Source organism: Trichoplusia ni, chromosome 8 (assembly GCF_003590095.1).
Source record: "Trichoplusia ni isolate ovarian cell line Hi5 chromosome 8, tn1, whole genome shotgun sequence".
Lineage (NCBI taxonomy): Eukaryota > Metazoa > Arthropoda > Insecta > Lepidoptera > Noctuidae > Trichoplusia > Trichoplusia ni.
In genome coordinates, this window is record NC_039485.1 from 8963847 (window position 1) to 8986653 (window position 22807).

Consider the following 22807-nt stretch of genomic DNA (forward strand, 5'->3'; position numbering starts at 1 on the left):
GACTTATATCGATAAGGCGAGACTAATTATCAAGATAATAAGATTTATAATGTGCTGTTCTTGCAATCTCTAACCACATTCGGTTACACAATATTCTCGCTATACTTAAATAAATATAATGTTTTAGCACTTTCATAAAATTAAACAGTTAGTCTAAAATAAAGTTAGTCTAGATTTCGTAAACGCTGAATCATAAAATAATTAATTGTTTTCAAAGAATGCTTTTAAGTATTAATTATCAGACGTTTTCAATCTTACAATGTGATGCAACTGAGATCCGACAGTTAGTTACGTTAATTATCATAATTTCGTAGTTAAATCTGATTAATCCCCAGTTTAATTACATAAAGCCAGTGTAATGCTTGATATTAGTTTTATCTCGGTAATTTACTAAAGTTAAGATCAATTAGTAACTTTCATTAGTTAGATATTTAGCTAAGTTTATTTAACTCATTTGAGGAAAGGAGATTCCACTACGTACTACCAAAGTAGAGCGCTTTTTCGCTTGCACGACAGTGCAGAACTTCCCTCTTTGAAAAATCATTGTTAAGTCACAGTTTGTCTACGATCAATCAGACTGAAATATATATTTGCTAAGTTACCGTTCAGTTCGAGTTAATTCTTTGTAAGCTCATGGAGTCCTTTAAATGAATTTGTCTTTTATATCTACAACATCAAATAACAGAGACTACTTACTACCCCTACTTCTAATATAAAAAGATTCAAACAAAAATAAGGTGTGAATGTTTTAATTATTAAAGGCATATTATTTATCTCGACAGTTATAATGCAACTAAAATATAATTGTTTCCTATGTCGAAATATATAATTTGTGAAGTTTTCAGGTCATTCATAATTAATAGGATCGTATTCAGCTTTCATTGCCACTAATTAGCTGCTGTTATACAATGCGTTTGGAAAAGTGATAGGTTATGTAATATACATTATTATACTTACATACTTACCTATTTACTTAGAAATGTGACGCTAATTTAGCTATCAAAAACATGTATAGCAGAGAAAGAGTACTTCAGCTGTGCGCTAGAATAAGATGCCATGATAGAGCAATTAAATTGCCACAATAATTACACGCTTGAATGAATTTGTGTAACACTTGTTATCAATCAACACCCACTACACACCACATCCTATGAAAATATCGGTACAAGTCAACGACCCTATTACACAACAATACAATTATGTCTGCACTGCGATTAATCGGAGACATATTATGCGCAATTACGACTGTCGCAAGTGCGTGCGATTATGTAGAGCATAACTTGTTAACTTGTAAGTATGTAACCTAACACCATCATCTTTTGGTGTGTGGAAGCGAGACGAGGCGCTATACAGCTTTGATGGGTTTTTCTCTCGCACAACGGCATGAGAGGTTTCCCCCGTACCACTGTATCTTAAATGGTGAAGTGAGATTGTGATCGGTGATCGTCGGAATGTAATGGTGCCTCATTTGTCCGCGGACTTTTATTACAAGTTCTGTTACATTATATTTGATGCTGTCAGTTGCGATCGTAAACTTGATTTATGATCCGAAGTTGAATGTACTCGAGATGTCTATGAATGTAAATGATCTTTCTGATGAAAGAAAGTGCGTTTATGTATGGTGTCATATAATTATTTTTATAAGGATTTGCTTTAAGAAGATTTAACTGTAAATATTGTGCGTAAATATTTTTGATGATCGGATTTTTTATAGGTGACTGGTCAATTAAAACAACAAGTTTTTGAAACAGCAGTTACTCCCCTTGTACCCTAGGCAATGCTAGTTTAGGAGAACTACCGTCAAACCAACCTAGAAAATTCACTGATCGAATGAGAAATCTGGTTCAAATTGCAGAAACGATGTGAACATTACATTTCGAAACTTGTAATTTTGTATTTTGAAACATCCTATTGATTGCAATACAGATGATACTCGTTTTAAACTAGACATTTACTTATGCATTCACATTTATAATTGAGATTGAGAAAGAGTGATTAATTCTCTAGCTCTGCATTCCTTTATTCATGAAATGGACACGAAAACGATATTTGGAGCTTGATAATTGTTTCACCGATAGATGGTCGAAATCGATCGTTCTGAAAGAAACGAAGATGTTGAATAAGGCAAATACAGATTTCTATTTTATGCATATGACGCCATCTTTTTTTGATATAAAAATAATAAAACAGCTATGAATAATTGAATATATTGTAGACCTTTTTAGAGATTTGCACGTAATAACTGATCGCACCTGTTGTCTTAGTCACAAAGGCTGGTGACATCAGTGCTCGCATTCCTGTTATCACATTAACATTCAAATTCTTACTTATTCGTCTTTTCTTAAGTAGACAAGGACGATGAAAATGTTTAACTATCAAATAAATGATCAAATAAATAAGTAAGTATTAAACCTAACATATGCATGGTATGTGAAGATTTCCAAAGTCTTTCATTTTATTTAGGGTCTGACATCACTTGTTTATCTGTTGAAAATGTCGTCAAATTTAACAATTCTTGACAAAAGGTTGAACGTTAGGAATTTCTATGTTAGATAGTCACCTTATTAGTAAATTAGAAAGTTAGTAACAATGTGTGTTTAACATCAGACTTTGCATATCTAAGGTTTTGTTATGTCATCCACGAATTCTTGATAATCATCGGTGTAAATAAATGATACTTCTGGAAACAAGTTATAATACATTTAATATTTCACATAGAGTAAACTGATGACACGTTTTATCGCAGAACTGGCGCCTCTCAGAATTAATGTCACTCGAAAGTGTTGATTTAAACGCATTTGACAAACAAAAAAGCATCAAAGTCAGGTTTACGTCACAACCTCACAGCGCGGCGGCCATTTTCAGAGAGAGTATCATTGTTTATTGATAAATGATATTCATCGAAAATAAAACAACATCTTTAGAAATGTCTAGTGACGCAAATGATGAATGCATAGCTGACATCATAATGCACAAAAACAAGCGAACCGGATCTCGTGACAATTGCCACGCAACCGCAATTCAAAAATACGTTATTTTTAAATCTTAACACCACTCATTCATGCTAATATTAATTTAAATATTCTTATCCTTAGCCTTTACCATAATAATTTACGATTATTCTCAACAAATCTCAGATATGCAAAGTTATGCTAAAATTAAAGATTCTCTCATAGACATTCGCAATTTACCGATATTCGTATTCTGATAGATATCGAAACCATTTGTTTATCTAATAGAATTCATGGAAATGGTTTAAAAGAAACGTAGAATCCATAAATTACGAAAAAAATATGACACTTAAGTTTTGACGTTTAGTTTTTTTTCAAATATGGCGGGCGCGGCTCGCGCATGCGCTATTCTATCTGTCACGCTTGCTCTACTCACGCGTAGACAAATTATTGTAAAAAAGTTCAAATCATATTGATTCGTTATTTAATGTTCCCTGAACACGCAGACCTGTAATTGGGTCTTCAAATATTATAATTAATACAAACCGATGCGTGATAGATGACTCTAGATACAGTTAATTATGTTTTTCAGATCGAATTACTTGTGTGTTAGTGTTACGTAAAGCTATGAGGTTAAAGATGTTTGTAGTAAGAAACTTACCACAAAGATTTTTAACAACTCTTTTACTTTCTTGTCACGTGTACAGTCACGATGGCGAAAGAATTTCTCATCTCGTGAATTTATATGTTGCATTAAAACATGCATATTTATGTGTTTTATAACACACCTGATTCACCGGACCGGACGGCGGCCGTAATGACACGACACGCAACATTTTCGAACCGGAAACGGGACGGCATACCTGAACTGTCTGTCTTTGTTCTTTAATTATATTAATGCGGCAATAAATGTGATTTTAATGGATTATTCAACAGATGCAAGTGATTTATCTTCGTGTATCGATTGACCTCGATCCGTGTCTGGTAGCGATTTTAAGAATTTGTGTGAATAATAATGAGGCAATAGTTGTGTGACGTTTACAACTCGGATTAGAGATAATCTCGTTTTGTGTGTTTTTGGATCTTGTTTTTTCTTAGAACTATGTGATTTATGGAATGAATAATTTAAATGCGATGTCGTAGTGTAAATAAACCCCTTTACATAAAGACCTCACATGACTAAAAGGCTAACGCTTTTGACAAAAAAATTTAAAACATCTCAGAAGTCAAAGTATTTTACAATGCAGAAACACCAAAAATAAACATAAACATGAAACAAACGTAGTAAACAAACAAAATGGTAAAAATGCGGTAGGAATTTAATTACACGATCATATAAACGATTAACAAGCTCAACCCGCATTCATTAACACTGTCGAACTTATGTTGGTATGTATGTATAGGAAATAGGATGAGAGGATTTCCTTAATGACCGACTTATAAAAAACTACTGTTAATAGGTTTTGGTTTAAAAACCATGGTTATGAAAATAATTCATACCTTAACTGAACAGATTAAACTGGTTTCGTACTTAACATTTGTTGAACACGTGTAAAACTTGTGGTGTTAAAACTTGGGTGTTGGCTAGTATGTTTGGAGTTAATTATTACTTGATATTTTAATACTCAATTTCAAGTTGTAAGAAGTGTGCAAAGGAAAACATTAAAATTTAAGTTAGGAAATGGCTTCTAGTTTCTTTCTTTCAAACGACTCAATCTTCAAGATACCAAAATCCGCAAATTGCAGAACCTAATCTCCATAAATTACACCAAAACGGTCGTTTAAAAGTAATTTTCTAATAATAAAGTGTCATCTCCGTTCGTTTCTGGTCCGTGCGTACTAATTATAGTTGTGGGTGCTCCGGAAACGGCGCAGGATGCCACCGCACTGTCTTAACGACGTAGGTGGTACAAGGAAACTCATAATAATATAAGTACCAAGTAGTCTCCACTCCATACTTTCGTTCGTCGAGGCCGCAATGGGCGGGACACTTGACTGTCGACTCGTTCGAATATTCGGCCACTTAATTGCTTGGATTCTCTATGACGCAACGGCTTCATTGTAATTACGAGCAGCAAAAAACTATTATGGGATCTGGTTGGAATGCTGTGACAGGTCTCGCAATTTCTCTTTAGCTAATAATAGGCTCGTTCATGTTGCAAATGTATGATAAGTAGTTGTATCAGCTAAAATTTGGTTGACCGTGACTGCAAGAGGCAAAACGCTATCATCAACAGTCATAGTAATCTGCAATATTTACAAATAACGGTCTAAATTTACCATAACACTTACCACTTACAAAAACATGGTTCTGTAAATTCCATAATTACTCAGTCCCATACAAGTTTATGTTAAAGGGCGCGTGTTATTAAGTTTGCAGATACAACAGGTACAATACGGACGTAAGCCTCCGAATGCCAGGAATTTCACGATGATGACTAAACCTTGATAAACATGCTTGTGTTGATACTCGGCTATTAAACGGCTAATAAAATTTTACATGCGAATAGTAGAATTAAGACGACATACCGCTTGTTATATGAAGGTTGGGCTCTCGTCATTTTATTACACAGTGGTGATGGTAGTTATCTGATGTTTAGTCATAGTTTAAGTGTAGCTTAACAACTTGTAGGTTCTGACACATCTACTGAACGTAATGAATGAACATAATCATGCCAATCTACGATCGGCAAAAAATTCTACTGTTTTACTTTTCCCTTTTTCGTTCGCTCAAAGATTCCGATTGTCGTGAATTTTACTTTAAACAACCTTATGTACCTCTCAAACATGTATAAATAGGTATACGACCTTGCCGTATCGCCAGTATTTGCTAAAGGCGGACGTCACCTGATAACTTTATGTGATGATATTCAAGGGTGCGGCCTAAAGCGGTACCGGTCCTCGGGAGTGTGTGTTTGGCCGAAGATAACTACAGTGCGACGTAGTTAAGGAAATCGGCACTAATTATCTGGTTTCGCAGTTTCGACAACTATGAAGGAAATTTTCAAACGCAATGAAATCAAAGTAAAGAAAAATGTAAATTCATTCTTATCTGTGTCTGATTGAGAACTTGCTAAGTTTAAGTAAAGTAAGACATCTTTTGCCTGGCCTTACCCCAATTAATGTGGGGTCATCACGCGATAATCCTATCAAGACTTAGTTTATAGTATTCTATAAGGACTAAATTTGAAAGGGGACGACGTTTGACGAATGAAAGTAGTCCATCGTGTGCCATTGTTCCAGAAAACTAAAGGGTCATTTCAAAACGACAAAAAGTGTTATGACATTCCATTGTCTAAAATCCACAGAGATTTTTCTATGTTAGCATAGTGTTACTACATCGCTATGCGGTAGGATTACTTCAAATCTCACTTATCAGTTTAAATTGACATGACGTAAGCGGAGTTCATTTGATAATGGCGTTAATTGTTTCTGATGGGAGCCAAGGAGTACTTAATGATGATCATTGACCTTTGGGCTGGTGTTAATGAAGCCTCCAAAAAGGTATAAAAATAGCTGGCATTCATTAAAAGGTTGCTTCTGTATGTTAAGTTAAAAAAAAACTATAACAGTTTTAGGAAGCTCTCATAAAACCTCTTTTGTTTTATATCGTTTATTGCTTGTTTCTTGTTACTCGGTGCAATAAGAGATTGAATGAAAGAAACTTATAGAACCACGATGTATTGAGTGAGTTGCAAATTCAAAGAATTAATTTTTACAATGTTTAACTCTACACCAAAGATAACATTCACGATAAGCGTACGTATTAAAGTAGCCTTGTTGAATAATCATAGCGAAGTCGTTAAACACAAAGAAATAATTGGTTTTATGAAACTTGAATCGGCTGAAAATAAATCGACGGTTTTTGTAAATGTCTTTATATAACTAAGTTTAAGTTCGGATATACAAATATGTGTTGTATTTTCCTCGTTTGTCGACCAAGAATCGTGTATTTCTCTCAGACTATTCAACATAGAAATAGAATATATATACTTATTTAAACCTCTGAGCAACGTCCTTGTAGTGGTTACATTAAACATTATCCTGGAATATCTAGTATTTTTGTTTGAATTTAGCTTTGTATGAATATTGATCATATATGGTGAATGCCATTGAATTTGAGACCAAAATATATTCAGCAACAAAATTCATTTTGAATATCGTTCTAACGTCAAAGTCTTCACCAATACCAGTATCTTTACACGACGTACGCAACTTAATTAAGTCCTAATTCCAATTTACCCGATTACAAACAAAGATAATATAAAATGTATACAATATCATGTGGAAATATCACCATTGTCTGCTCCTCATTTTGAAAGGATTGACCAACATGTTTCGTAAACTTCAGTTTGCTCATAATTCATATTACATTGTTTGCTTGCTATTAACATTGTCCTTTACGAGTTTTTCTCATTACTTTTTCGCATAAATTTTTGAGTTTGTTAGTAGGTATACAATTTGCAGCTAACATTGCTCATTTTCGGGTCTTGCCTTGTGCTTTTCAGACGGTGATGTAATGGTTTATATTGAATTGTGAGCTTACAATGTTATGTATGTCTTGCCTAAAACAAAAGGCGGTTATATTTTATGAGCCAGAACAAAATCGTTTTGTCTTTGTATTTAATATTCAATATATGATGTTGTTATCATAATTTATGTACCAGACAGACAGTTCTATGACTAGATTATTTTGGTATAATATCAACCTAATCTCAAACTCCATTCTAGCTATGTGAAAATCGGTTTTAGAGGTTCAGTAACATTGACATACAGAGGAAGCCAGTTATTTTTTTATAATAACTTGAAAATCAACCTTAACATGTCTACCTTAATACCATCCAGCAACCATATTAACGTAGTCATGCCTTGTTTCCCAGGAATCTCCGGAGGTCCGCATGGCGCTGCCGCTGCCTGCGCGTGCGCCGGACCCCTCCGCGCTGGCGGCCTACTGGGCAGAGTACGAGGACCTGTGCCGACAGATCGGAGCCGCGCATGACGACGACGACAACCATTATGAAGGTATGTTCATTATTATCTGTCAGTCTGTTGGCAATTGCTTGACATAGGCCGCTTTCAGGTTCACCGTAAAGAAAGTCGGATGATTTTGTGAGATAACTACGAGTTCTCTGACGCAAGTCGTTCTGCTGTCTAGGCCGCAGAGGACAAAATGTAGTATATTGGTTTTAAGAAGTTTGTTAACAGAAATTTTCTTAAGCCATCTTGGATATAGTAAACCTTAGCTTCTATTTAAACAAAAGCAATACCAATCCCTCACGCAAATAATATGTAAAGTTCTATTAAGTTGATCAACCACAATTTCTCCTCATGCACTGGTAAAATTGCTTGAAACCACACATTTGCATCCAAGTTTATGGCTACAGCTTGGCAACACAGCCTCACGCAACGAAAACTGCAATATCGGTTATTTCAATTTGTACATTATGATAAGCAACTGATATCGAAGTTTTATTTTCATTACCAAAGCATATAAATGAATTTGTAACGGTTGACAAAACTGAAGATAAGGAACAGTGGCATAATGTATTTGACTTGAAGAAAACGAACAGTGACGAATTTTATAGAAACGTTCGGTAGCGTCGATAGTTTGAACCGACCAAAAAATATTTTTATAGCTGAGTGCGATTGAACACCATATATAGTACCTACCCATCTCCATAGCAATATTACCAGTGTAGAATATAAAATAGTTGCTAAAGAAACACAAATAAACTTGAAAATATATGAAGCCATCAGGGCTGATAAAAACCTATCTACAAGTCAGACAATATCCATAGTATTGCGTATTTACTGTCTTCTACTGCGTAAATATTTTAGCGTTACATATTTACGTTTCTCAATCCATGTGTTTCTGCTATCTTTATTATATTTGCCTATAAACAGCGCAGCTTGCTCAATAATGCAAGAATAAATAGAATTGTCTTTTGCAAAAACGTGTGTTTTATCATTTATCGTTCATTCATGTTTGTCCTTTATTTCTTCCAGTTTTATAACAAGTTATTCACAAGTTATTTCTTGATCCCACTATGTTACTGCTTCTATTTTCAATGGCTTCCTATTATAATGTGAGACAAGTTCAGTTCAACATTTAAATTCCTTTTGTATTCCAGTCTTTGGTTTTCGTATTGAGTAAAATGAGACACATTAAAATACTTGCAAGGCAATGGACCGCAATAATAAAGTAAGAATGGAGCAGTAATCGTATTTAAAAAGCCATTAGCATTAGCCCACCCGAATATGCGATATCATTACTGGTTTGACAATCTCTCAATTTGGCTATTTAGCTTAAGGCGTGGTTTGCGCAATTAACGCGTTATATTAAATAGACCCCAAGGTTGAGCTAACGTACGTTGCATGGACATGAGCGTTAATTTTATTTGCCATTACACAGGGGATTGCAAGCTGTTGAAAATATGTTGATGAGATCACCATCTCAATATTTTAAGGACTCCTTAGTTTGCAAATGGTCAAGAGTTTATATAATTTATACAGTTTTATTTATTTCTAAACATTAGTTATGGTATTATTGTGTTGTACCTATTCTGCAGTTTTTGCTATCGTTATGAGATGGGTACCTCAATTATGAGGTCTAATGTTTCGCTTACTTACAAAATGACTAAACTTTTTGCTTGGTTCGTAAGTTCAAATTAAATGTTACCCAATATTTTTGCATGACACAAAGGCGACTGATTTTACTGAATACTTTTTATATGTAGCGTAGCTAAGTAATTACATTTCCTAAGTAGGCAGATATTTAGAGTCTTGTGGGGCCTTGACATGTTCTAGTTCATATGAATGGCCTTCAACACTTGGTTGTGCTTGAGGAATTTTAATTTTCTCATTCTGCGCCACAATAGAAGTATTGTTCGGATGGCAATCACAACTGGTAGACTCGGTTTTGTATAAATTTTTACTTTGTACATTGTGCGTTTGTTGGAGACGAATGTACCCATAAGGAAATATTAATTTGTAGCAGTAGAGGTTTTCTCATCCCCATTTGACTTACAATTTTGTCCAAAGAATATCGACGAAATATTACTGGTAATATATTCGAGTTCAAATTTTGACGCTTAAACATGTTCTTAACGAAATAATTTATCGTTATTGACAACAGGTTTTTGTAATTGACGGAAGAAAAATGTATTTTAAGATTTTTTGTCAATATTTTATGTACGCTTGTCACCTCTTGGCCTCTCGAGAGCTTTAAGTTTCTGCAATGATTGATGGCCTATTCTGAGTATATTTCGATAATTTTCAAATGTCTGTCCGTTCTCTAGTCTCAAATTGACTAACACCTTATGCAAACCAAACACCACAATTTCAAATCATTATTACTATTGTGACAGGCTCTTAGATTACAATATTGCCCTTTATAGTACAATACAGCATTCTATGTAAAGCAACTCAAGTACTTACAATCCTGAGTGACAAACGAACGTCAACTTTACTGCTTCGGAATAAAGGACTAATCAAATCTTACTACTAAGTACCGATTTGCCGACTGTATATTCACAGCCACTAGAACTTTCGCAAGCATATGACAGTAGTGTAAGGTAATCAATCTTGAATAAACAGAACGGGTTTGCACCTCGCATTCGCAGTATGTTATTGCCCAAACGGCCCAATCGCAAGGTCACGTAAATGTCACTGGCTTACACGGCTTCACCAGAGGGCCTACCGTACGCCTTATCGTAAGTGTGGAAAAGAGACACAACTCTACACTGTATTGTACCATCTCGCTTTAACAACGGCAATAGCCTCACTTCTAGGTTTCGGAATACCTCCCTACCACTTATCAATGGATCCTTCAAGAAGCCTCTTGTTTCCAACTCGTTTCATATCCAGTTATTCGTGTAGAAATCATATGATCTTTAACTAGACATTTTTTGCTGTTCTAACCTTGAGAAGTGTTCGATTAAACTGTTATGCCGGTCACGTGTGGAAGAATAGGGGTAAATGTCAATGGTAATTATAATGTGATTACAACCAACATGACTATTGTGATACATAGGAGTGCCTTAATACTATTCATATTATCAACTTGGCCCCTCTAAAGAGTTGTCTTAAATAACTGTAGAATTACCCTTAAAAAAATCAAGTCTTTTTACATACATGTGACTTAAATCTTAATGGAACCCCCGCGCCATAAGTATTAAATTCATAAGTACAGGAGTCCTTTTTTAATAAATGGATTTCATTTCAATCATGCCAAGAAATCTTGCTGTTTGCACTATTTGCAAAACATGGTCTTTAGCACAAAATTGATTCGAATTATCTATAATATCTATCAATCGAACTAATCAGTTTTAAATAAATATTCGATAACTTCTACGCATATTACCTTTGGTTTCCAAAATAGAAATGATTCGCGATGTTCGCAAAACAGTGAAATATCACGCATTCTTGATTGTCGACGCTCCTTACTTCCAAATTTCGTGATTTATGAACAAAACAACGTAATTATGGTAATATTATTGTATTACACGATTGGAATTGATGACAGAAATCAAATGTTGAAAACAAACTCACAGAAAACGAACAACGCAATTATTGTAATGCGTTTACCTTTACAATAATATGCTTTTCCTGTTATTTTAAAGTTAATTTGGTTCTTGTTATTGGTTAATTGCAGAGTCGATATAATATAGCTTTATTTATAGTCTTCTTGAAATTGTATTTAGGTTTTTACGTTGAGATAAAATAGTTTAAACCTGTTTGTTTGACTCAAATAGAATTCGGAAATATGTATAGCATCGTTTCTAATCAATCGTAACATTCTTAATTGTTTTTGAATCGGATTCGACACTAAGATCTGTTTCTAAAAACAGTTTGTGTTTTCGTCAAAAATTAAATACCTTTACGTCTCTTGTTTTTTTTTATGGTAAAAACGAGATTAACTTCATATTCAGCCAGAGTCAGGCACATTGCGTTGGCTAGGCACGTCATCTTTCACTCGTTTCTGTTTATGTAATTACAAGTACCTTCGTTACCTGAACTTTATTCAGTCTATATTGAACAGAGTCACGTTTTTTAAAGTCGCCTCTTCAAGTGCGTGCAAAATGTAATTTGCATTTAATCGCCCCTTAATTGTTGACCAAGCATCAATGTACAAGTAATTGTTTACTACAGATTATATCTTGTGGAATTGTCACGTTTGTATATAACATAACCGGTTGTACGAGATATTTGCATTGTTTTAAGTATGTTGCGTTGAAGTTCAGGTCCTAGCTAAGTGCCCAGAGGTAATATAGACACGGACATTTAAGAACGTCATTTACTAAAGTCAAAAAACCGCAAAAAAACTTTACGTTGATCTAACAAACATATAAAACTAGTTCTTTAGGGCATCGATAAAAAAGATTCATTCAAAGCAACCGTCGTTATTAATAACCATCGAATGCGTGACAAATTCATTTCGTTCACTTTTTCTCAACCCGTTTCTCTGTTTTCACATGCAACCGCTTCACATCACTTAGTGGTTGTACCAGATACCTTCAGTCCATGAGTTATCTGGCCTATATTACGTTGGTTACGGTACTGCGTCTTTAATCTTTAAAATAACTTATGAAGTGGTACTTATACACAATACATAAAGTTCCCGGATTTTTTTCTTCTTATAATATTATAATTGTTATAATTTCTTTAGACTGGATCCTATCGGGTACGTATACAGTCAGAATGATTGATCTTTTTAAAAGAAGATGATTTAAAAGCTTACATTTTTATGGCTATTGTGTCATTGAATGAAATGAAGAATTGCCAAAACACTCAGCCAAATTATTGGCTATCTAAAGTTTGAAATAAACGTTGGTATTGTAAAGGTTACTTCAAAACCATTCAAAACGATGTTGGGGCCAATGAACCAATAAAATCGTGAGCGCCAAAACTTGTGAGGTATAATAGCCATCGAACACCGACGCTTAAGGGATTGTAAACCGCTTTAGTGTGGACAACTGTATTCTCCTTAAAGTGGTATAAAATTGGAAAGACAAGATTACCTTAATAGTAAGATAAGCTATAAAGAAAACCACTTGAAGCTTACGGGAATTGTTTGATAGCGGCTATGTTTGTAGATTTTTTATTAACTGCCGCTGGTATGATTCCAAAACTAAAGTTCAGGAATTCTCCAACACAATTTGCTGTTCAGACAACTGTGAGGTGCCATACCTAGTAATATATCATACGCAGCACGCGGACGCGCGGCTAACGGACTTATTATAACGCAATTCTTAACAGTTACACGTCTAACCGTTGACAATTATAGGCTACTCACCGCGATTTACACTCGAGCCTCTCGCCTGCCCACTGTCTTACCTTAAGCAAATAAATCATGGAACCATCTTCCGGCACTGGCGACATTCCAGTCGTAAATCGGGATTATCCAATAAATCTGTTTTGAAATGAACGATCCCGGCGCTTAGATAGAATCGATTAATTGGTAGTAAGAAAATCGACATTACACACGCCGGTGTTTTGTATTGGAACTTTTGTACGTCAGCGCTGGGCCCGCATTCCACATGAACAACTGGTTTTGTTGAGAAAACCGGACACTTCCAAACCGCTGCTGCCATCGCAATTTCTCAACTTGCTAAACCTCCACGTAACCTTCCTTTCTCAAGTTTAAGTTCTCGAGCGGCACCTCGGGAGTGGCAAACGTCTATGAAGGTTATTAATCTACTGACTCTCTTAACCAGAACGACGTGTAGATCTTTAAGATTATGACTAACCACGTCAATTAATTTTCATAAACTCTTACTTTCGAATTTATATGCATGTGATCTAGATCCATTTTAAATAACTTTATGATCTCTTTTTCAGTCGCCTCCTTGTTGAGAGAAACTTTAGACGGTTTAACAATAGGATTTACGCACTGTAGGCCTGTTATACGGTCAATGACGTAACCCTTTCATCTGACTAAATTGATGTAATGAATACAAGTGCATCAAAAGATAAAGATGAGCACACAGCTATTAAGCGGCACGCGAAAGATGATGTGACGGATAATGTGGAGTAGAAAGGACATTGCACTGCGAATGACTGAGAGAAACCTGTACTTGAATAGGATGAAGGCAAACACTTAGCGTTTCAAAAGGCTTTGACAGTGAAGCTTAAAGATGTTAGCACTAGTACTTAGCGCGGCCGACAAAAAGACCAAGAAGCCTACTGAGACGGCTGTTCCATTCTTTTTATAGCGTTCTTGTTCCCTTTTCCTGTACTCTACCAGATAAATTTGCTTCGTTTTCCTCAATGTGACGTAGGCGGTCGTAAATTAACTTGTAAGTGATTTTAGACTTGTATTATTTTGTGCAACAATCGGATAGATGAATCGGATGGATTTAATAGGTGAAAAAAAACTAGCGGATATAGGTGAGAAGGTAACAGGAAAAGTGTCACTGCTTGTGACACTAGAAATACTTTTAGAGCGGACGAAAAGACGGCTTTTGAAATCACAGTTATAATCATAAGGTAAAGGGTCCATGCCTCCATTTAGCTCCATAGAACTGTATGTAATGCAAATTTGAGGCGTTAATGTTTCTTTGCATTTGTTTTGTCGATCACTTCATCTATTAATTATATGGTTTTGTGTTGTTGTTTGATGGCACTATCTTCACCTAGATCACTGCTCTAATTACTTTCAATTACTTTTACTATATTTAAAGAAAAAATAACGATTATACAAAAAGGGAGAACTATTGCTCCGTTAGTCAACCTATAAGGCTGTTGACCTACATTTACGTTTTTTGTGTTTTTTTTTTCAAAAATATTATTATGATGCTTGAAACATTTGATACATCGTAAAAGGCGATGACTTAACGGTATCTAAAATACATTGCTATAATAATACCATTAGAAAAATGATAGTTATTATGATGTTGTGTACTCGCTTCTATAGCTGCATGTTGAATGCGTGGGCGCATCCATTCACAAGTGGCCATTTGGCCGCGACCACTCACCTATTGGTACCTAATAACGGAGGATTCAAGACGTGACTGCATGCACTCGCAGGTTCTGCACTAAACTGTGTATAGTTAACGTGTGACAGTGCGAAAACTTTGGCTGGCTTTTTGGAGGTAGAACTGACTTCAAAAGATAATTGAAAGATGATGTAGCAAAGAACTTTGTTTTTATCTTGCTGCTGGTTCTTAATTCTCATTTTCAATAGTTCTTTTTTATGTATAATGAGGTTATATTTACCACTACTGTGTGGTTCTTTTCAATTGCCTTTGGCTCCATTAACGGCGCAATGATCGAAATTCTGTTATCTTTGTTGACTGTTCATGAGTCCCGCCTTCAGGGTCAACCAGCAATCATAGCGAATTCTCAACAATGTCCACCACAATTGAAATGACGTCACGGTTCATTCGATAGCCCATACATCCGTGACAACCTTCTCGAATTCCAAAACGAAATGTTTACTCTAGCGTGCAAGTGCATGCGGTGCGGTGCTAGCCAATCGGGCGGCGGCACCCGTTATACCGAATGAGATTGTTCGTAACGGGACTGCGCTTGCGCCGATCCGATGATACGCTGCCGGACGGGTTTGTCTCACAAGGTCGAGACCGCGATTTGTTTGAATATCATTAGGCTGTTCACTAGATGGGCAGGTTGTGTGGTCTCCGTCCTAATGTGGCAGTTTCGCAGCATCATAAACACGAAATTCATTTCCTGAATCGTGTTTACTATCATTAAGTTTCATGCTTATCTAACTGTCATGTTTTCTTAACGAATATTAAACTATAAAAGATATTTTATGAGCTAAATTATAAATCTGAGGAATCAGTTGTGGCAGATGTCTACCCAGTTGTAATCTGTAGGATGCTGAGAGTGAATTAATGTGGTTAGCACAATTATCACAGTGCTGTGGATGTTATCTTGATCTTAATCCCATCTGTTCCGAGATATCTTGATCGATCATGATCGATGTCGATGTTTGTTTATGTTTTTCAACTGGACACGAGAATAGAAACTTCAGGAGTACTATTCGTTTTTTGATTAAGTGATGAAGGACCTATGGTACTTACTCATTCATATAAAGAAGGTATCAGCATGAAAGTTAAGAACTTTTTTCACAAACTTTGTACCAACAATTTCGTTAGCCCAATTTGTTTTCTTCTTTCAACCTACCTTATAATGATGTCGTAAGTATAAGGCAGAGTAAAGAGGCTGCAATCAGTAAATAAGTTTGTAATAAAGTTGCCGTATATTCTCATGCTGACTAAGCCAATTTAAAAGCATACAGTTGCTAGAGATTAAGTTAAATTGGTTTACAATATGCGTGGAACATTAGTGCTAGAAATATTGGGATTTCCCACTATCTCCTAATATTGAGCACGACTCTGTCCACAATCCGATTATTTTACAACTAATAATTATCTTATCTGGAGTATTTGTTTAGCGAATGACATTGTATTACATTCACTTTTAATTAGAAAAGTATCTATTGTTGATAACATCACATTGCTATTTCATATCACACATTCCTAATGGGATTTGTATTAGTTTTGATAAAAGATTTAGGGAAGGTGTTATTTATTCAAATATTTAAATGTCTACTTACAAAAAACTTAAATAGCATTATTGATTTATTGAACCGACACTACTTCTAAAATCTGATGGCATAAATAAATATTCATTTACCAATAGGAATAATTTCCGATTAAACTTTCAACCTACATAATCGAAATAAACATGAATAATTTCATAATGATATATGTGGTACTCTAATATTAGCTGATGTAGGCCTTGTTATTACGTGTTACGACATAATTTGGAGTGAGCTGATCACCTTGAGTGCGCATTGTGTATCGTTGCGTTCAGCAATTATCTCTTCATAATGATATTTGACTGAACCCTGATAAATAGTTTATTGTAATTCGATTGGATGTTAATATGTTGGTAGTTTTTCAGTATCAGGTTTGGAAGTTTAACGATTACTTACTGACTAATAATTTATTGTGATCTATACTGATACGTTATGTAATAATTATTGGAAAAGCAGGACCTTTTTTCTTTTAGCCTTCACGGGATTGAATATCTACTTAATTCGTCAACTTGGTCTAATATTCTAATAACCATAGTCTACATATTTAAAAATACAAAGAAACTCAGTTTAATATTCCGCCATTTTGCAGCCGAACCCAGTCACAACTAATGGAGTTTTAATTCATAAATACTGCCTATGAACACCATCGAATAATTTTCGGCAAATTTACAACATTGATTCAAGGTTAGCTACTCGATAAAAATAATAACCTCATATTTATTAACATACCTAAAACTAGAATAATTAAAGTACCGAACGAATAATACAAAATGTCGCTGTCATTAAAAAAAAACACTGTTCTTTAAGTTTGATCTTTGACAGTGTTGTAACATTTCTACTTATAAGTACAGAGGGCGGTATATTATTACCTTCACGTTGGTATCAATTAGCTGTCAATAAAACTATAGTACCGACAATAGTCTGCGAACCATTCATTGTCCACCTGGTTTTTGTTCATCGACCACTTAATGGTGTCTTGCGCAACGTGTTACAGCACTACGGAGAATTTGACGGTCGCCACACTAGCAAGTAGCAGCTAATGCACAATGGCCGGTATTACGTGACGTTCATATATTTCTATCGGCGTTTTTGTGATTTGTAAGACTCTTTTATTAATTATCGTGCTTCCAGATTTGTGAAGTATTTATGATTTTTAGTTTTTAGGATAAGTTAGTATTCTTATTAGTTTTATCGACGCATTCTTATAACTATTAACTGAGAATCAACCGGTTTTGATTTCAAGATATAATTATTTGTTTCTATTTAAATCTGTTTTTGTTTATTATTTTTTCCTTAATCAAAAATTCTAGTGGAATGAAAATTCAGGCTAATTTATAAAATAGCGTAATTAAACAATATCATATGGTGACTAGTGATGTTTATACAATTGTTTTAGTAACAGATGCTTTTAATTACCCTATAAAATACACATAACTACCATGACTGAACCCGTTTGTAAATGTTGGATACATGCAGATAGTGCTTTCGATATAATGTTTTAACATAGTACGTAATAGACACTCACGTAGACTATTAAATAGAAAGTTTATAGAAATAGTAAAATCACTTGCCAACAGTGAAAGGAAAATTACAGGTTGGATCTCACATGATTTGATTCGCGTAATAAATACATATCGTTACACTTGTGCATTTAAGCATAGAAACTGGTGCAATAATCGCCACTAAATAGTGCCTACATTGTAATAATAGTAATGGCCATTAACGCAAATAAATCTCTATGAAGTTACGTAATAGGTAACCTACCCAGCTCTAATTGTTACCCTTGCAAGTAGGCTCTAGCGGATACGATCGATGTTTACTCGATTAAAGATATCGATAACTTTATGTCTTTAGCAACTGTGATGAGTGAAACGTCACGATTCTTGCGTAACGAATTTTCATTGGTCGAAAGTGGTTTCATTCAAGGTCCATTCAATATCACTGCCCTTTCATTGCCGAACTCATTGGAACCATTAATCAGTGTAAGGTAAGGCGAAGTATTATGAGATACACTTGTAATAAGCCACGCGAAACAGCTACGCATTACATAAACAATTTTCATATCCGTTACCTAACATTATCTCATTATAACAAATTTATGTAAACACATAACGAATACACGTGTTTTTATAATTACTTGCACGTTTGCAGTAAAAGTTAAGATGAAAACACTCATAATGGCGACCGCGATCTTACATAATTTTATATTTGTTTTGTATTTTATGTCTTATTGATAATTGATATATTTTGCTGGTGCGGTTCGTATTTCAAATTATATCTTTTCGTACCTAGTTTAAATATTAATAGTTTCAGTTAACAAAAAACAAAAGTTCACCTTCCAGTTTTTCTGTCTCACTTTCCTTTGGAGTCAAGTTTTCACAGATTTCTCGTAGAGAGCTCTGCCCGCTACGAGTTTGTCGCGACACTTTTTTCTCGTCAGCCATCCATTCGAATTACGTGCGTAGCTAGTGGATTCATAATTATGATTAGAAACTGCTATTCACGGCAAAATGATCACAAACAAAGATTTACGAGCAACCACTACGTAATTTAAAACTTAATGTTCTTAAAAAGCTATAATTTAATATAAACCAATTTACGTATTACGACCTTGTTACAACATTCAACCGAATGACTTGTTTTTTTTTTGTACAATCGAAAATCTAATTTGATCTTGGTCCAGTTAAAAATAAATAAGGTATGAAAATAGTTCAGTTTGCTCTTGAAGTATGAATGGCCTTTTAATTGACGTGGATGTAATATTGCTTTAGGGTTCCATTACCAAAAGTAAATTATAAATTCTATTAGTAATTAATCGATTTATTAGTTCGACTTATAGCCATTAACTAGCTTGTACTTTTAACTAGTTTTTATTACTTAATTATATTTTACACAGCTTAAGACCGGTAAATAATGTTTTAGTAAAATATACGAAGCAAAGGTATACCTACACTCATTTTGCAAGCAGAATAACGTCGTATCTTCGTCAATCATGCCTAAAAAAGCAATAACATTCCACATTTGAATTCAGAATCGTTAGCATAAAGCTCTCAAGTATTTATTTACGTCACAGAGTATTATTTTTAACTTTTTATTTGTGTATCGTATATTATTTTAAATCTTGGAACTCATTCATTTGAAAATATTATGAAGTCGCCGGCTAGTGGTGCTGCCGTCATAGAGAACATAAATAAAAAACTATCGTTTGTTTTTAACTGTTAACGTCAACGAAACACTTTTGCTTTAAATAAAAAACGATTTTTAAAAATGACTTGTATATACGTTTGTTTTTAATATCACACACTTGCAGTTTTATTGATTTCCTTATAAATTTCTAACAATTAAATATTTCCTGGAACTATTACAACGAACAATTAAACAATATTTGTAGCAATTTAGTAAATCGTTCAGTCTCAAAAATTTTTTAATTGAGAAAGATTTTATAGCAATTTAGAACAATCAAATTATTTAAATTTTGATTGCTAACGTCATTCAAGTTTTTTCGGTAAGGTGGCAAAGGAAATTGGTTTTTGTGATCAATCGATATATATTTTTTGCGAACTGGTTGTGGTCGGTAACGGTATAAGCCTTTACAATATGATGTCGGCATGTTGCTCTGTAGATTGTTTATGATTTAAATTTACCAAAGAGTAATTTGTGATTGGATACAGACCTTTTTGTTGTTTTTGTGTTACCGCCGTAATACATCGAAGTTATGACAATAATAGGATATGTAATTTGGTACATATATGTATGAGGATACATGTACCAAATTACATCATCGTATTTTTTTATATTTTATGTAATAGAACCATAATTATTATTTATATCTTACATGTTATCCGCCTTTACAACAAATTTGTCGATATGTGCGACTTATGTCGAGCTTACATTATTATCCATCTATCTAGATCCGCAGTAGTTTAGTTACATTTATAAATTTCAGTAGTAATATTAGAGTATGTTTAAGGTAATATTAGATTTATATTTTACGCCTTAACTGAAATTCTTGGGTAATCTCGGCAAATAAACTAAGTCCGCGATTGTCCTTGGGTGTGGCGACAAGGCGTGAATTTGTATGCGCTAATGACGCAATCTTTCATGACACCTCGACTTCTCGAGTCCGTAGTAGATAAATCTAATTTATTTTATTCAACATAAACTTTAACGTTAGTAGAATGTTTTGATAAAAGTTTTCGATAAAGATGTTTACAATGTTGATTCTAGCGGTATTTTCTGCATCCGACGAACAATATGAAAAAAATAAAAGTATGTTTGAATTTAGAATGTAACCGTAATTCTAAAATTAAAAAAGCATAACTGGCAACTATCGAATAGGTTAAGCACACACTCCTTTCAGTTCGTTTAACGGTAATAAAAATTATACAAAGGTAATGTTTGCCAGCATTTGGCACCAACACACCAACATTGACGATATCCGTCTGACCTAAGATTAAAAAAGGCTAATTAACATAACTATTTTGTTTTATTCCATGTACCATGCGGTTGGTAGCCATACTTCTCATTATACATAATGTTCTAATATTCCATTTTCAAATGAGTTCATCGTAACCGATAATATATTTTTGTTCTTAATTTAAAAACATATGTATTGTATTTCATTGACAAAGGTCAAAGTGACACATGTCAAAATGCTAACAGACGTCAAGACTGCGTTCAATCAGCGTTTTATTTGATCTGATTTTACATATCAATTGTAATTGATATATTTATCTGCTACTGTATAATTATTTAAACGTCTTTTTCCATTCCGTGAGAATTTATTTTATTTTTTTTATTCTAACTTTTGCATTAAAAATGTCAGAGCGGTATTTTAAATACATTATTAGCATCTTTAATACAACCTTGTGCATCCTCGATATACACAAAACAACGTTTTTCATTGTCACACATTAAAACGTGACATCACTAATGACTGAGAAGATGAGGCCAGTCCCGTAACTTATATGTACATTGGACCGCGTTTTAAAAATCAATCAATTACAAAAATAAACCTTATCACGTTGACATTAAGCGCTGTCGAAGTCTGTGATGCGCGGTCTATTGTACATTGAACGATGCAATCTACGTATGTCATTGTCCTACTTTAAAATAAAATGTTCACTTGAATTAGATCATCGCGGCGTTTTATCACCGCTCTAAATAAATTATCTTTATATCTGGCTGGTTGGACTGATAAAGTTGCATAAGGCTATCACTTTATCCCCTTAGTATTCAAATTTGGAACACGTGATTCCATATTCAATGTTGATTCTAATGTCTTTCTTTTCGTCATTGATTGATACAATTCTTTGGATGTTTTGATTGAAGCTTAGAATAATAACGATTGTTGCTTTTTATTTTGACTGAGTATTTATGACGATTTTTTAACGACTTACGGTAAGATTAAAACTTCCGGCCTTTAAGGTTGCCAAAACTATTATTGCTACTTATTGTCACACGCGACCTCAACTAATTATGAATAGACGTGTGATAACAATGGCGTTTATAATCACTAGGAAAGAACAACAATCAATGACAGTTAGCACATTCATGAAATTAGCTTCGCTTACCGAATCTCTTGACCGTACGGAACCAGCCAATGCCGCGCTTGGCAATTGTTTTTGGTTCAAGTTCATCGCAAATAATTATTTCTTGTGTTGCCGGTATTGTAACATCAATTGTTTTGATTTGAATGACCATTCGAACGCGTATTCATTATTTCCGTAATTACGTATTCGAATGTTCTATACTTAATTCAAATTTGAATGTCCTTTCTGCAGCTGACAGTTTTTGTTTTGACAATTTTTCTTTCAAATCTTCTAACAGTATTAATTCCATTGTGAGAATTGTTGGTGATTGTCACTTTAATATTGAATTATGAAGTAGGTCATCCTTGTTTGCCAATAAATATTCTTCTATTCTATAGTGCACACCATCAATTTAAATTTCCATCAGCGTCCATTTATTACAATCGGACATTGGGTTGTTTAACCTACTTATTCTCCTAATTTGCGTCTATCATCTCTCATTATTGTGACGGGGATCATTACTCACGTCCTGGGTGCTTAAGTCTGACCTACTTCATACAAATTAATGTAATTGTCCAAATTTGTCTGCAAATGGCACCCACCTACTCGTTTAGCCTCTATTCTCAGCGTAGGCTGTGCGGTAGCTCCAAATCCTTGTCTTACCAAGAATTGAGGCATTTGTTATTCACTAGATATATTCATGATTAACATTTCTGTCGTTTTTGTTGTTTTGTAGAACGAATCCAATTAGCCATAGTTTT

General features: G+C 34.3%; 1 protein-coding gene across 4 annotated transcripts in view; it reads left to right on the plus strand.

Moving 5' to 3' along the window:
• LOC113496446 (rho GTPase-activating protein conundrum) overlaps window positions 1-22807 on the plus strand; it is an 87861-nt gene that overhangs the window by 41658 nt on the left and 23396 nt on the right. For all 4 annotated transcript variants that reach the window (XM_026875668.1, XM_026875669.1, XM_026875671.1 and 1 more), the window contains one exon: window positions 7832-7973. In XM_026875668.1, coding sequence (XP_026731469.1) covers window positions 7832-7973 — 142 coding nt within the window. The remainder of the gene's footprint in view (window positions 1-7831; window positions 7974-22807) is intronic.